The sequence below is a fragment of the Sceloporus occidentalis genome, unplaced genomic scaffold (genome assembly GCF_023333645.1).
Source record: "Sceloporus occidentalis isolate IW3139 unplaced genomic scaffold, rSceOcc1.0.p SCAF_2, whole genome shotgun sequence".
NCBI lineage: Eukaryota > Metazoa > Chordata > Lepidosauria > Squamata > Phrynosomatidae > Sceloporus > Sceloporus occidentalis.
In genome coordinates this window covers 247,565,116-247,578,172 of record NW_028316982.1, presented here as the reverse complement: position 1 = coordinate 247,578,172, position 13,057 = coordinate 247,565,116, and the positions used below count along the sequence as shown (strand labels likewise).

The 13,057-nt window shown below is 41.0% G+C and overlaps 1 protein-coding gene across 3 annotated transcripts in view; it reads right to left on the bottom strand.

The window, feature by feature from the left end:
* LOC149319939 (calcium uptake protein 2, mitochondrial-like) overlaps positions 1-13,057 on the bottom strand; it is a 117,145-nt gene that overhangs the window by 83,913 nt on the left and 20,175 nt on the right. For 2 of the 3 annotated variants that reach the window (XM_089512620.1, XM_089512619.1), the window contains exon 2: positions 4,700-4,812. The exons of the other annotated variant lie outside the window; for it this stretch is intronic. In XM_089512620.1, the coding sequence (XP_089368746.1) occupies positions 4,700-4,812 (113 nt within the window). The remainder of the gene's footprint in view (positions 1-4,699; positions 4,813-13,057) is intronic. 3 annotated transcript variants of the gene reach the window in all.

The window sequence follows — 13,057 nt, the reverse complement described above, 5'->3', positions numbered from 1 at the left end:
GTTTGATCATACTATACTGTTGGCTCCACAAACACACCAAGCCAACATTATAACTATTTCCTATATGTGTAGGCGAACAAAAGCTGAAGCACCTGCTGTTCTGCTAGTTTACAGCTTTTAAAAAAGTATTTTAGCAGATGTTGGCAATGTGGGTTTTTAAAAATCAAATCCATTTCATTATTTTTGCCACCATTTTTTCAATGTACAAGAAGTGTTCCCTTTACTGTACTAATCAATACGCTGTGTTCTCCCAATGTATCCCAAAACATGCCACATTGTCACTACTCTATACTAAACGGTGCTTTTCCAGACACTTTTCTGCCTCATTCTGTAAACTACCCTCAGGATTTTACCATAGTTAGTTTTTAAAAGTTTGACTACTTAAAAGCTAGTGTAATTTTATTGCCGTCTTCAAGATCTCAGGTGCTTTTTCTTAGAGCCCCAGCTGCTAAAAATCTATGCTTTCGTTAACATTTCCTCCCCTAAAAACTCATAGGAGTTAAAGACAAACTTAGCCATGCTGTATGCCATTAATACAACACCTTTTCCTCCCAGTTATTTTTCAAAAGTGATGCAAGTGAATCACGTGACTTTAAAGTCAGACAAGTTATTTTTTGCTCATTTGTGGTTGGCACCTATACTGTTATTTATACTGTGGTATGGTATCTTCTGTCTTAAAGGATTTCAGTTAACCATTTTAAGGTCACATACATAACATATATTTTTTTCCTGGCAGAAATAGAAACGTGATAAAAATAGGGGGAGATCTGAACCATCTTTTTTAAAAAAACCTTTACAGTTTAGCACAGTTTAACACAGTATCACCACTTGTACATTTTCAGTCTAAAATCACTAATAGTGGTATGTACATCAGAACTGGCTCTGCTGCTATTTTTAAATATATAAAGTTACCAAAACAAAAATTGGACCATTGGTCTGTTTAGTCCAGCTATTGCAAGTTGCAGTAACTCTCCAAGACCCCAAATCTATTTAACTAGGAACACTGGATTAAACCCAGGATATTTCCCTGCATTCATCACTGAACCTGAGCCTCTGCTACTGGAAAAGAGCCAAAATACAGATTTTGCTACTTTACTGAAAACATTTAAATGCCAGTTGTTAAAATCAAGAAGTGTCTGTTACTGTTTTAACATAAATATTAAACTACAACATCAGCTTGTGATAGATTTACGTGGCTGTTTCCTATAGCCACCAATAAAATGTTAAAGTGACAAATTGTTTAGGCACAAACCCTCAATAGGTCATTTCTAGATTACTGTGATCCAGAACATACTGCAGAAATAATCGAGTTTGAGACCTCTTTAACTGCCCTGGCTCAGTGCTAGGGAATCTTAGTAGTTGTAGTTTATTGTGGCACCCGAGCTCTCTCTCTGACAGAGAAGGCTAAATGTCTCACAAAACTAGTTCTCAGAATTCCCTAGGATTGAGCCAGAGCAGTTAATGTGGTCTCAAACTGGATTATTTTTGCAGTGTGTTCTGGACCTGTATCTTTCTTAATTATCCAATTATACCCTGCCAAAAAATGAACAAACAGCGGAGCAGAGAGAGAGAGAGAGAAAGAGAGAGTTCAACATGGAGCTAGAGTTGCACTGTGAAAGTTACATTTTCCACTTAATTGTGGGAGAAACTGGGGAAACCAAGTACTTTAAAGTTGAATGAGCTTCCGACTAATGTAGCTCAGATTTATAATTTCAGTTTGTGCAACCATGTTGGCTTAGAGTTTCACCTCTATTGACACAGTACCCCTGAAACAGTGTAACTGCTATTTTACGGAAATTATCACCATCAGTGAAAAAAATAATACCAGAAAGGCACATACAGTATATTCTACTTGAAACCAAAGATACAGTATCTAAGAGTATCTAAGAGTACAGTGGGGCCGCAACATTCACTGCGATTGGGGGCTTAGGATCTCTGTGAAAATGGAAAAAATGCAAATAAAAAAACACATTACTTTTTTACCTGAGAAAACACTCCTCTAAGAATCTCTAGGTCATCAAATGCAACTCTGTGGTCAAAACATACACCAAAAATTGGGCACAGAATTGCACTGGAGGACCTATAAGTGCCTAGTCCACATCCCCTTTCCTCCTTATACTTTGTCCCAGTTGGAAGTTCTTTAAGTGGCATCAACACTGGGAGAATATCTGGAGAAGCACAGACTTTCAGCATCAGGTTACAGCAGTGTGTCTGCAGTAAACAATAAAACTGGGAAAGACCAGTAGGCTGATCCTACTGTACCTGTGTGTGCCTGCCTACAACAGAAAAGGTAAACAGAAGCTGCCTTCACGATCCCTTAAAGAATATGTGTAGATAGCAAAAAAGAAAGAAAAGTGGATCACACGTTACTCTGCCTTACCAGCTACCCTCAGCATGTAATAAATAAATAAATAAATAAATAAATAAATGTAAATTCAACAAAAATGAAATCATTAGAAAAGTTAATGAAAGAAAAGTTAATTCCTAGATGCATTTTGGAAGAAGCCTTCAAATGGTATCTAGAAAATTCAAAATGGGTTTATTCATTTATGCAAGACACACTTAACCTTGGTTGTTTGATTGTTTGGTTGAAGTTTTTAATAAACATTTTACTGAAACATGTTGAACCACTATTCTTTTTCCCCACTATTTTCTTTTGTGGGGTAGAGATCCATTCCTATTCTTTCCATGTTATTTCTGTCTCTATTACAAAATTATCTGTTACAAGGTAATTCCTGGGAATATATCTACTTAGTTAACTGAGGTATACCTGTAAATCAGTAAGTTTGTAAATGAAAAAAAGAAAAGAAAGCAGTATAAGAACTATCACCATTGCCTCAATAAATTTGAAGAGTTGTCAAGTACTATGTTATAGTGCTTATTTCTACTGAAGTAAAATTTTAATTATTGCCAAAAGGGCAATATATATCAAAATAAAGCAAGTACTTGGCATACATGTTTAATCAGTGACAGACATCTTGAGTTTTTTCACATATAAACCATTTATGTACTGAAAGACTGTGATGAAACAATGATGTGAGTTATCCCATCAGTTTCCCCCACTAAAACACTTAGAACTGGTCTGTGGAACCACTTGCTATAAGACTGTCACAAATATAGAAGGTTTAACTGCTGGCACTGAAAGGAAAACCTGTATGCCTTTTCAATACCCAATAATCTCGTTTCTGTAATTTAGGTATGAGATTTACATTGCCAATATAAAAAAATGAAGGTATTTATTATGGGAATTCTTCACAAAAGTGAATAAATTGTTACTCTTTAAACAAACTGAGACTGTTTAATGGTGCTTAGTTAATTAATATTGAAAGTCTCAGAGAATCCAAGCAAAAGTTGCATCTCTCCTAGTCATTTTTGAACTCGGCATGAAGCCTTACTTCATACCAGCTATAATGAAGGTAGATACGAAGGGACAATTTACAGCAACAAAGCTAAGCTTCTGCCCTGCTATAGCAGGAATGCAGTAGCCTGTGGCCCTAGGGCCACATTATTCCTCAGCCTGACCTCACATGCCTCAGATTCAGAAATTCTCTGAAACAGTTTGTTTTAAGCCATTGTACCAGAAATTCATAGGAAGAAGGTTTCTAAAATTATAAATCAAACAAATTCCAAAATCCATGATTTGGCGAGGCCTCTATTAAGGTTAAAGAAATATGGACAACTTCAAGGCTAAGCTTTTGAAATCTCAATATCTCTTTATTAGCAAAAACATTACAAAAAAGGTGTAAAGAATAAAAGAGGAGTGGGAAAAATAAAAGTTTATTTGTCATTGTAGCCACAATGTCTGCATGTTCAACCATTTGATGTCTTCAGCATCAAGCCAGACTCTCCTCACATGGAGTAAATCTATTGTTTGTAACATTTTGCCTACAGAGATTTGGATCTCAAGTGTTTACAAACAACTTTATAAATATCTGGTTGGCCCTACCAATGGTACTGACTAATAATAAATTACATATGTTTTTCTTATAAGCCAGCACTGTTTATTTCATCATTAAACAAAACCAGTTCATTTCGAGGATGAACACAGAAGCATCTATCTCACTCACTCACTCACTCACTCACTCACTCACTCACTCACTCAGATCTTTTCAAGATATCTGACAGACAACAGTTTTCTTCTTTCCTTACTCAAAACAGCAGCAGCAGCATTAAAAAACAATGCAACAGTGTGATAGATAGAAAAGGGGGTAAGCAGAGTTGTTCTCATTGTAGGCCATCAAGATGTTTCCAACTTGCTCTGTTCAAAGGGTTTTTCACCTTTGCCTCCCTCTAAGGCTAACAGAGTGTGATTTGCCCAAGGTCACCCAGTGGGTTTCCATGGATGAGTGGGGATTCGAACTGTGGTCTCCAGAGCCCAACACTCAAACCACTATACTATGCTGGCTCACTGGGGCAGAATTAACATGAGCCAGACAGAGTAGGATAGAAGGATCTCTGATTGATACAATGGGACCTCACGATACACAGGATTGCTATGTGTGGATTTGAGCATCTGTGGATGGCAAGCCTCGTTGTCCCAAATGGCAGCATGCAAGTCGCACCACCATTAGGGACAATGGGACTTGAGGTTCCTCATTTTTTCGTTTCTGCAGGGGGGTCCAGAACAGATCCCATGCATATACGAAGCTCTGACTGCATTTCACCCACAGAAAGTACCTGAACCTGGCTTCACCCTCACCTTGCATCGGAGCCAGTAGAGTCCTCTGATCTTTGTGCAGCATTTATAGGGGGTTGAGGGACTGTCCTGTGGAAAAGGGATAGGGAAGTTTCCTTCCATATTCTCATTGTGTCCTGGTTAGTAAAAAAAAAAAAAGTAGATTTAAACAAACCAGTTACTAGGATCCTGTTCATGAATACAACCAATTGGTTGTCTGGATACTGTATAAGAGATAATTTCCCACCAGTATGCACAATGCATATGTCAAAGAAAACCCTTAATATGTGCCTAAGTATTTCACTCAGCCTCTTGACCCCAATGCAGTTCTCTTTAGTCCATTTATTTTAGCAAGTCATTCATAATAACAGAAGCAAACTATGTGAGCCCACACAGCTGGTTCACCAAGGACAAAATTTCAATAAAGAAAAAAGCAACAGGGCTCTCCTTACAATTCACCCAGATTTCTGAGGAGTATTTGTTTCAATACCCTACAGCAACATAGCTGCTTTCAAGAGACCCTCGTTTCATTGTTCTGACACACATGGCAAAAGGTTTGTTTTTCAAACAAGAGCCTTTATAGTGATTTTGCAGACATCAAAGCCAGTGTTAAGTATATGTAGTACACTCCACTTACATACAGGCCATTAGTCACAAAAGGTAACAACTAAGGATTGCTGCTTCTGTCATCCATTCTAACACATAAATGAATTTTCAAAGGAAAATACCTGGTATAAAGACTTACTTCTGTCCAAGATAAGATACTTTAAATTTAACATCAGATATAATTTTCTCCAATAAAGATGTATGTACTGGTGTACCGAAAAACAGCATATTGTACTGTGAACTATCTGTATCCATGGATTCTTTATCCAAAGATTCAGCCATCCAAGGCTTGAAAATATTTTTTAAAAATACAAATTTCACAAAGCAAAACTTGATTTTGCCATTTTCTATAAGGAACACTGTTTTACTATGCCACTGTATTTAAAGGAGACTTGAGCATCCACAGACTGTGGCATCCATGGGGGATCCTGGAACCAAACTCCAACAGGTACCAAGAACCCACTCTAGTTGTTTTTTCCTCATTAATTTTTTAAATACCGATGTTTAATACCGATGAATAAAAAAACAGCGGGTGAATAATTTCCTTTTATTCATTCTAAAACTTACAAGCATTAATCTATCAAAATCAAAGCAGAAATAGAGCAAACATAAGATGACACAATCCTATCTTCTTCCACAGGTATAAAACTTCCCACTCACAGGAGGCCCACTACAGGAATGTTGAATTTTCCCTCCCTTTTTGTCTCCCCGCCACCTGCACCACAGTCAAGTATCATCCCTACTTAAGGGAGAATGCTGTTGAATATTGTTGAATACAAAAATAAAGTTTAATAATCTTAAACTAGCTTGTTCAAAACAGATGTTTGTTAAACTGAAACAAAAATACAACTTTACAGTTTATCCAAAGGTCTATGTGCTTTCCATGAATCTGTGCTGTATTTTATATGACTAACACAGGCATATGATGTCTAAATATCTATGCATGAGCACAAACATGATGGAATGCTGGTGACACTTACTATGAATGTTCATTCTTAGAGGAGGATCAATCCACTCAGTGTCATATGTATGCCCATACACAGTATGGTATCTGTTATGCCATGTCCAATCAGGCTATGTGTGGGCACACATATGATACTGAATTTACAATTTCACAAATGGCAGCATTTCTGTGAAAGATCATCATGTATTACTCCAAACTGGCATTATTAATTTGGTCATTTATGAACAACTGCACTATTGGTTGGAAGTGTTCTTGTATCTTTATTAAACTGTTCTGCACTTACAATAGTGACAGCACACTAGGAATGCCTTCTGGACACAGGGAGCTGAACACTGATTGGGCTCCACCTATTTGAGAGGAAAGGGAATGGGCCGTTTGTTTAGCTGTGGAAAAATACTGCAAATTTTTTACAGCCCTTTAAAAAAATTATTTGAGAAGATTCAATCAAATCTTTCAAATGCATGTAGCAAAAATGGAACGAGCCAAGTACACATTATAAATCAAGCATATGGTTTGGAAATATTTAAGAGAAACAGAAATTATGCACTACTTGAATCTTAAAAAGGACTATACTTATCTAACACAGGATTGTTGGCAGCAGTATAAAAAGGACTTTTCTGATGGAATCCAGCTTGAAAATTCACTTTTTCCTCTGACTTATCAAATCAAATCTTCTTACCAACTAATTGTTCAACTATCTAAACTTAACGGCTTGGATCCATTTTTTTTTTACTTCACTCATGGAAGTATTTCACCTAGTATCTCCCCACATCTTTTCTAATATTGGTAGCAAGATGTAGCAATGAGAAGCTATTTCTTTTAATACAAGCCCTGTTGTGGGGGTTAGTCTGTGGGTTCAGAGGAGTTGCTAAAAGAACTTACAGTGGGCCTTCGCTATACGCAGGGGATCCGTTCCGGATTCCCCCACGTATGGCAAAATCAGTGTATGCTGAAGTCCCATTGACCTCAATGGTGGTGCGGCCACATGGCTGTGTGACCATTGGGGACAATGGGACTTTGCCTCCCCAGCCACCCGAAGCCTACCTTGCCTTCCTTTCCTCCTCCTCATCCTCCCGGTTGGGGACATGGCGAGGCCAGGAAGCAGAATGACGTAGCCTCAGCAGGTCTGGAGCCGAAACTGACTTCAAAGTCATCCAGTCGGGCCCCAGAACACCCCCCCCTCCAGGAATGGGCACTCTGGAGTACCGCCCTTGACCTTTCTTCCATCCAGGTCCTTTCCATCCAGCCAAGAGATGCCCAAGCCTCATGGTTCCTGCCACCCCCGGCTTCAGGCCTGGGCGAGTGCATGACCACTGGGGCAGTCAGAGGGACTTGTCAAGGCCTGATGGAGGCAGCAAGAACCATGAGGCCTGGGCATCCTTTGGATGGAAAGAAGGGACCTGGATGGAAGGAAGCTCCAAGGGCGGCGCTCTGGGGCCCGCTGACCAGAGCGCCGCCCTTGGACTTTTCTTCCATCCAGGTCTTCCTTCCAGTTAAGGGCCGCCAAACCACGAGAGTGGCATTCCAGAGTGCATTCCCGGGGGGGGGGGGGGCTGCTCTGGGGCCTGGCTGGATGATTTCAAGGTCTGTTTCAGCTCTGGCCTCTCTGAGGCTCCCCTGCTCCTCTTCCTGCCCTTCAGGGGTCATCATGCAAGTGGAAGGAAAACCTGGATGGAAGAAAGCTCTGAGGGCATGGTGAGTGCATGGTGAGGCCTGGAGGGCAGGAAAAGTGGAGCAGGGGAGCCTCAGCGGGGCCGGAGCTGAAATGGACCTTGAAGTCATCCAGCCAGGCCCCAGGGCACCCCCCCCCCAAGTAATGCACTCTGGAGTGCCACCCTTGCTGTTCAGCGTCCCTTGGCTGGAAGGAAGACCTGGATGAAAGAAAAGTCAAAGGGTGGTGTTCTGGTCAGCGGGCCCCAGAGTGCCACCCTTGGAGCTTCTGGAGCACTCCAGAACACTGCCCTCAGAGCCGAGCAGAGCCAAGGCTTGGATTTTGCAGCTCCAGGCCCAGCAGCCAGGACGGAGGCTCTGGACCCCAAAATCCAAGCGCAGGCTCTGTCGCTTGCGCCTTTGGAACCTCAACAAAATCCAAGCGACAGAGCCAAGGCTTGGATTTTTGGGTCCAGAGCCTATGTCCTGGCTCCTGGGCCTGGAGCTGCAAAATCCAAGCTTTAAAAGTTCTGCTCCCCGCCCTGGCAGACTCTGCCCCCACTGGCAAGCCCGGACAGAAGCCTCAGAGGAATCAGGGAGGGAGGGAGGGAAGGAGGGAGGGGGGAAGGGAGGGAGGGAAGAAAGCAAGGAAGAGAGGGAGGGACTTTTGTCTCCAATGGCGGTGTGGGTGCACGTGCGCCGTCATTGGGGACAGTATGGGCTTGCTCAAATCCGCACATGGCAAATCCACATGTAAGGAGGGTCCACTGTACTAGGTTTCATGCTTCAATATTATTCTGAACGCCATCATTCCCTGGCACTAAAATAATTTTCTTCATTAGTAGAGAATTTAAAATTTGATCTAATTGTAGATAAACTTAACTCAAATATGCCTAAAATGTCATCAGTACATACTTCATCTTATGGTACAGCCTCAATTTCAGAACTTTATTAAATACTGTGCCATTTCTTTCCTGCTTTGTCTTGCACTTAAAATTGCCAACAAAATTAAAGATGGATTTTGATTTAGTATTTGTAGTAAATAGCAAAATAAACAGGCAAGTAAACTAAGCTAATGCAGCGGTATCCCTAAAATAACAAATATAAATTTAACCCAAGGAATCTTCATGTGCACTTTCACAAATGCTGCTGCTTCTATAATAGACTATTAGACTTAAAGAGTTTTCTTGCAATTGATTTCAGTGCATTAGACACATTGCATTAACATCTTTTAAGAAAGATAGGATTATGTAAAAAGAATCCTTCGCCCTACTAGAGATTAAGTAGTCATGCCATACTATTTCTATTCTGCCACAATAAGAACAGTTTCAAAGCTGTTCTAAATCCACTTTTAGATTTTAAATGCAGCATACTTTCTAAAGCCATCTGTAAAAACAAAGGTTCCAAGGAATATGCTAGCTAGTAGACGTTTTAAAAAGGATACATTATTTTTAAATCTCTAGATATCCACAAATGTGTCCCAAATTCCCAACACCAACTGTTGTTTGCCAATCAAATCTGATCTGAGAAAACAGTGTAAAATAGTGATAAATATCTTATGAAGTTATGAAATTCAGTTTCATTTCTGAAGTGTTTATTTAACGCACATTTTGTTTTTAGTTTCATATCAGATAAGGTTTGAAAATTCTTCTGTTATGGGATTCAAAATCATGCTTGTATAAATAATATGATGACGAGTGATATAAAAATGTTTCTAAAATCATAACGGCCAATATAAAATGTTTAGAGTAAATGTGATATGGATAAAGCAACCATACGTACGTGATATTGCATTCAGTACAAAAGGGGGCATTTGTAATGTCATTCAATAGCAATTTTTTTAATGAAAGTATACTTCAGTTAATGAAGTAACTGTAATGAAGCATAAATCCCAAACAGAAAAATTTGATTTTGCCATTTTATATAATGTCTATGCCATTGCATTTAACAGCACTTGAATATCCACAGATTTTGGTATCCACGGTGGGTCCTGGAATCAAACCCCAGTGGATGCCAACTGCCCACTGTATGTATTTCTAACATGTTTGGGGTAGCTGGTGACGCATCCCTATCTGTTTCTCCCCATTTCTCTTCATTTTCCTGCTCGTGCATGCTCGGTAAGGCATTCTGGAGGATGCTGGTCTCTATCTTGCCTGTTATAGGCAGGCACACACAGCTATACTCAGCTATACTCATTTTGGCTAGAGCAGAATCCCATTCTTTCCCAGCTCAAGCTTTCTTGCACTGTGAAGTCGAAGGCTTTCATGGCCGGCATCCATGGTTTTTTTGTGGGTTTTTCAGGCTATGTGGCCATGTTCTAGAAAATTTTCTTTCTGACGTTTCGCCAGCATCTGTGGCTGGCATCAAGATGCCAGCCACAGATGCTGGCGAAAAGTCAGGGAGAAAATTTTCTAGAACATGGCCACATAGCCCGAAAAACCCACAAAAAACCACTTTCTTGCACTGTTTATAGCAGAAACCTGCTGCAAGCCAGCACTGAAGGCCTGTGATTCTCTTCTCCTTTTTCACTATTCTCCCAGTGCCAATGCCGATAAAAAAACTTACAGCTAGAGAGGATAAATTCTATCAGACCCGGCTCATGCACTCATGGTGCATAATTATTACTATTTCTATACTAATAATTGGCTTGCTGGTTTCTATTATAGTAGTAGCAATAACAATAGCAGCAGCAACAACTCAACCATTAAGCAGGATGGCTAATAGGAGGCCATTCTGGAGTGGGAATAAAAACAGAGCATCAGGAGAGCCAAAAACCAGGCAGTTGCTCACCTACTACTCAGGTGGTAGGAAACAGAGTGTCAGAATATTGAGTTTAAGATGATTTATGCAACCTTATTTTCCTTAATTTATGTAATGGTCAGAGCTTGTGAGATTTATTTGAATCAAACAGAAGTGATGTTAGAGCATTGTAAAGAGTAAGCATTTTAACATAGTTGGTGCTACCCTACGCACCCCTTCATGGAAGATAGCTAGTTTCCAGAAGCAAATAAATAAAAATAATCTATTTCAATTCTCTTGTTAGAAATGGTCTCAGTTCTCTTTCTTGGTTTCATGCTGACTAGCTTCCACTGAGCAAATCTAGGCTACAAACACATACTGGACTAAAAAGGGCTTATAGGCATGGTACAGACCACCCAAAAAGGGCGGCCTGCCGGTGCCTGTTTTTCCGTCAGAGGGAAGCCTCAGCCACCAAACCACAAGGCTTCCTGCCAGCAGAAAAAGAACCCGCAAAAAGCGGGTTCTTTTGAAGCTGCGGCGGCGGCATAACCAATGCACCGCCGGCGCACTCATTACGTAAGTGCCGTGCGGCACCGTATGGATGCTGCACGGCACTTATGTAACAATGGCGGCGCCCATGTATACAGGGTGCTGCCGTTGTTACGGCCTTGTCACATGCGAGGGTTGCAGGGCATGTGGGTGCTCTGCCCTCAGCCAACCCCTAGTACATGATGAGGGCGCCTAAAAGGCCTGTATGTACCGGGCCATACTTTCCAAATGTGAAATAAACACACAGATAGGAATTATCACCATATGGATGCATAGCCACATACATACAACGTGACATGTAATATGTCCAACAGCAACACAAATCAGGAGACCTTAGTACCTTAAACTAAACAAAGGATCATTATTCATTAATATTTACAGAACAATGTTCATCATATAGCAAGGAGTTAGGTAAAAGTAGCAGCTCTCTTTTCAATACATACACCCAGTAATTTCAAATTAACATATAAATATTTTTCTGTTTTGTAGTTTAAAATAGCTGACCCAGAACATAAACATGTACATTCTGTCCTGAGTCTTCAAAGGTTTAAAGATAAAATATAAAATAAAGATGCAATATGGACTCTTGACTAATATTATGCCTATACTTAGTGACAGATTCACAGAAATGCCAAGACCATAGACTTCTTATATAGACTCAGGGGCTCTACAGACTGGCACTTTGTGCCAACCTGTAGGCAGAGCCACGGCACAGAATCTGCACACTGGATGCCGTGACTCCGCTCACGTCATGACGCTGCATGTCCTTCTAGATGGCGCACGGCATCATGGCACAGCCCTGGCGCTGCATCTAGATGATGCAGCGCCAAAAGGGCATCACAAAGCCGCGCTTCCATGGCTATGATGCTCCTTAGAGGGCCCAAAAAGAAGTCGGTTTTTCTGGCTCCTTTTTGTGGACTCTAGAGGCTGGATCGGTACCACAGCATACGGTTGCTGGTGCACTGATCCAGCCAGTAAAGGGGCGGCTAGATGTCGCCCATCTGTCCAGCCCCTAAATTCTTCACCCAATTTTCTATCCAGGATACCAGATTTGTTTGCCAAAATACCTCCATCTTGTCTGATTAAGATTCAATTGCTTTATCTTCCTTCATTCCAAAAGTGCTTTTACATACTATAAAGGAATAGTTTGTATAAGGAAATCTAATGCTCAGGATGATATGAAACTGGCTAGACAAGCAAGGACCTCCTACCCCCCCCCAAAGATTCTTGGGGGGCGGAAGAGAATGACCAGTGTTGCTGCTGTTCAATACATGGGGGTTTGGAGCCCTTGACTCCACTATCCAGCTCTACCAAGCTTCCAGTTCCAGAGCTGCTAGTTACAAGCTCCTCGTGGTCTGCCAAGCCAGAATCAGACAGGCTGAAGCCTCATGTTGCATTTGGGCTTTTAAAATCTCTTCTCAGAACCATCTAGAAGGTTCATGCTTCTTCGCAATGGTTCATATCATTGGATGGTTGCCAACTCATCACCTGTGATGTAAACCCTTATTAAAATGGAACAGTGGCTCAAAACCGATGGGCCAAAAGCACTGGCTTCAAGCCAAAGTTGCACTGTGACCACCCAACCCAGCTGCAAAAGGAGCGCAAAAGGAGCGCTCCTTGCCAGTGGTCCCTTGCGGACCATGGTGGTGGCCGGCTTGGGACCACAGCGTCTGCTCATTGTGGTCCTGTGCCATATTGGTAAAAAGACATATTCCTAGGACTATTTGTGAGACTGATGAAGCATGGAGGACATGGGCCACCATAACAATACTCTGCTAAAAGCAATCCAGTAATCTGGAAACAGACCATGATTTATGCTATTATAGTTGCAGGGAGGTCCAGGAGAAGCAGAAGGGTTTTTTGCACCCTGTCCA